General features: G+C 30.6%; 1 protein-coding gene across 1 annotated transcript in view; it reads right to left on the reverse strand.

Moving 5' to 3' along the window:
- Window positions 1–4,385, reverse strand: part of LOC106458331 (nephrin-like) — a 39,309-nt gene that overhangs the window by 25,393 nt on the left and 9,531 nt on the right. Inside the window, exons 3-4 of the mRNA XM_022384509.1 lie at window positions 3,102–3,305; window positions 2,015–2,308 (exon numbers count right to left, since the gene is read on the reverse strand). Coding sequence (XP_022240217.1) covers window positions 2,015–2,308; window positions 3,102–3,305 — 498 coding nt within the window. The remainder of the gene's footprint in view (window positions 1–2,014; window positions 2,309–3,101; window positions 3,306–4,385) is intronic.

The raw sequence follows: 4,385 nt of genomic DNA on the forward strand, positions 1-4,385 counted from the left end.
TTGTTAGCCGACACTGGGCAGCTGGTTCATAATTGAATGGAGTTGTTTAAATATTTGTTTAACAACAAGTAAAAGCTTGAGTGGTCTGTTCTCTCATTGGGGGTGTGTTTGTGGGCTTACAGACACACATCCCCAATAAAAGAATAGACCGTTCCAAGCTTTTACTTGTTGTTAAACAAATGTTTTAACAAACTCTATTCAATTTTGTTAAATGTTAAGGAAGTTTACCCTACCTACCTAGTAGTAGTTTTAACTTTTCCATAGCGGAGTTTCTATATACTACTAAATGAAATGAGAATAGAAACAGAATAAAACACGTTTCGTTAAAATTGGGGCACGGGTTACCGAGTTAGCGCCGTTTTTCGGGTTATTTTTATGAACATATCTAGCATGAGTAATTTTACATCACAATACCGTTCGCGCTCTTTACGAAACTTCTTCGTTCAAATCTATTTCCCTGTCAATGTTTCCATCTTCATTAAAAAAAACAATATCTTGAATAATTTCTCAATAATGTGTTTTGTTCTGGTAGGTAATTTGAAGAAAAATAAAGTGTTACTGTTTCTTATTTGTAGAAGGTTTAAGAGGAAAGACTACAACATAATAAAGTAATTAATCAAAATACCTGAAAACCTCTGACTTCACTTTTTGAAAAATGAAATGGTCTTTCCTTTTACTCCCGATCAACAATCAAATATCTTTTCTTGAATTATGAATAACACGAATGGATTGAAATATTTAATTAAATTATCTCAAAATAAACCTTCATTTCGGTGCAATATTGAAATTAGCTTGAATTTTTCATAACCTCTGAATAGTGGGTGACCCAACGGGTCACGGGTAGTCTAGTATTTATCTATAACCTACCTAATGCTATGATAATTAAGTTTATTATTATTTCTGAAATTTGCTGAATTTAATATTATATTAAACTTTAGCATTAAAAAAATATCATCTTAATGCACACTTAGAAATGTTAATCATTAACTTCATATTAGTTTACCTAAGAAACTACAAGAAAATAGATTTAAGATTGTACAGAATAAGCTAATTCAATGTTTACTTAAAGTGAGTTTTCATGTCAATTCCAAGCTTTGATATTAAAAGGATAGAAATGTACTGTTTGTATAGACCTTTAAATCTTTAAGATAATACAATCAGATATGCATGTATGAAAAATCTATAGGTTTCCAGAAACTGAAAGGAAATATTACTTGGGTTTGAAGCATTACTGATATGAGTTATAAAAAAAAGTAAATATAACTTTTTGTTATGTGTTTTTTATAACGTTTTGTACCATATTGATTTTTTCGGAAAACCCAGAATTTTCATCAAATAAATTGTGTATACTATTTTTCTTCCTAGAATAACATCCCACGTCAGAAAATGACGATGAACTAATATTTTAAACATTCAAACTGGGACCTGACATTTCACGATTTTGGAAAACTTACAAGTAACATCAAGATTACATACATCCTCTAAGACACTTAAAAGTAAAATCAAGAGTTCATACATTCTCTACGACACTTACAAATAACGTCAAGATTCCATACATCTTCTAAGGCACTTACAAATAATGTCAATATTTCATACATCCTTTAAGGCACTTACAAGTAACATCAAGATTTCATACATCCTCTAAGGCACTTACAAGTAACATCAAGATTTCATACATCCTCTAAGGCACTTACAAGTAACATAAAGATTTCATACACCCTCTAAGGCACTTACAAGTAACATCAAGATTTCATACATCCTCTAAGGCACTTACAAATAACGTCAAGATTCCTCACATCCTTTAGGGCATTTACAAGTAATATCAAGATTTTATACATCCTCTAAGGCACTTATAAATAACATCAAGATTCCATACATCTTCTAAGGCTCTTAAAAATAACGTCAATATTTCATACATCCTCTACGACACTTAAAAATAACGTCAAAATTCCATACATCCTTTAAGGCACTTACAAATAACATAAAGATTTCATACATCCTCTGAGGCACTTACAAGTAACATCAAGATTCCATACATCCTCTAAGGTACTATTTATGACATCAGGATTATCTGCCCGACACGTCAACATTTTTCCGTGGTCATCAATTTCTGGTTTAAAAGACAGCTTGCTGATAGTAACATTTTCGGATGTTGTTACTGCTGACGCTGAAAACATTTTTTTCCCGTCTTTCCACCATGTCATTCTAGCAGGAGGTCTTGAACCTCTGGATTGGCATTCCAAATCAACCCTACGACCTGCCGACAAGGGTCTTCGTCGCGTTGTGATACATACGTGCAAAGGTTTCACTTCAAAAATACATAGAATATATATATATTGTCAATGCAAGATAAACAGGTTCGGCATGTTATGAAGCATACACTGTTGTTATCCAATGTGGAGTTGAAGGACGGCTTGTCATACAGCGAAAAAATCTAATACATTGTTTCAAATATCTTGTTGAGCAAATAAATCATATTTACCACGAATATATACACTGTATTTGAGATCATGAATTGATAGTTCTGTTGAAGAAACAAATACATATACTAGAGATGAAGTCCAACGAACGCTATTTGAGGTCTTTGAAGGAAGAATAAAGTATCTTCCTATTTATGAATTGGAATATTAGGTTGTAATTTTTATTTATCTTAAATTGTAAATACTTCGTTTGATTTGAAAATAATGAACAAAAACTTCGTTAATTGGGACGCAGATTTATAGAAATTTTTAGAAGTCCTGTAAAAATTTGTGGTTTTATTCTGTTGTAAGTACATTATACTTAATATCAATATTAAGCAAAATACGAATACGTAGAAAAATTAAGATATAAAAAAATTTTATATAAGGTAGTACATTACAACAATAAAAATTACGAAAACAATGAAATTATCACTAAATTATTTTGACATCATTAATATATATATTTGTTTGCCTATATTAAAATGTGAAACAACTAACGTCTTTACATTTTGTAAATAAAAACTTGATAAAACAATAAATAATTGAAAATATCGGAAAATGTTGCTTACGGTTTACATTTTGTAAATAAAAACTTGATAAAACAATAAATAATTGAAAAGATCGTAAAATGTTGCTTACGGTTTACATCTAATGTAATGGAGCTAGAAACAGGAGACGAGAAGTTTGTATTAGAAGCTTGGCAGGTTAGTGTATGCCCCAAATGATCTCTCTTTAACTCTTCAATAACAAATTCGTTTCTGGTTATTCCTAGCGGTGTGATAACATAGTCATCATCCAGCAAGGTGGAATCCTCCCACCAGCCTACAGTGGGAGGAGGATCACCTGAACAAATATTAAATGGATGTGTGATATATTTCTATCATATACTAGTTGAGAAACAAAACGATCCACAATAGTCATAGGTTTGATATCTAGTTTTTAACTAGTAAATAAATCAAGACATATATAAATTATTTCTGATCCAACTATACTAGTTGAGAAACAAAACGATCCACAATAGTCATAGGTTTGATATCTAATTTTTAACTAGTAAATAAATCAAGACATATATAAATTATTGCTGATCCAACTATACTAGTTGAGAAACAAAACGGTCCACAATAGTCATGGGTTTGATATCTAATTTTTAACTAGTAAATAAATCAAGACATATATAAATTATTTCTGATCCAACTATACTAGTTGAAACATAAAACGATCCACAATAGTTATAGGTTTGATATCTAATTTTAACTAGTAAATAAATCAAGACATATATAAATTATTTCCGATCCAGTTGTGATACATGATCAGAGGTTAATACAAAATCATAATTGAGAGATTTATTCTTCATTCAATAAATAATGTTTATGGACTTATAATGTTAGGTATTTGTTAATATTCTATAGCTCTTGATATGCCATAAGCAAAGTCAATTAAATACAACAAAAATAATTTTTCTAACCTTCTGTACGACATAAGCATATCAAATTAAATAGAAAACATATTTTTATAACTCTTGACAGAAGCGTCGCTAGCTAAGCACTGGTTCATGGGGCCCATGCGCCGATTATAGTTGACAGTGCCCCGAATGCCCAGTTGGAGTCTTGAAAAATTATAATAGAAAACCATGATCGATATTATACTGAAATGCCGAAAATTCCCGCACCTATGGACCCCGAGCTCCAAATCTTTTAAGTACTGATTGCTACTTCTGACCCTTGATACGACAAAAGTACAGCAAAGGGAACAGAAAAATAATTTTTGTAACCCTTGTTACCACATAACTCCAATGAACTAAACATAAAAATAATTTCTGTAACCCTTTTTTACCACATAAATCCAATGAATTAAACAGAAAAATATTTTTGTAACCCTTGTTACCACATAAATCCAATGAATTAAACATAAAAAATAATTTCT

The sequence above is a fragment of the Limulus polyphemus genome, unplaced genomic scaffold (genome assembly GCF_000517525.1).
Source record: "Limulus polyphemus unplaced genomic scaffold, Limulus_polyphemus-2.1.2 Scaffold446, whole genome shotgun sequence".
In the NCBI taxonomy this organism is placed as follows: Eukaryota; Metazoa; Arthropoda; class Merostomata; order Xiphosura; family Limulidae; genus Limulus; species Limulus polyphemus.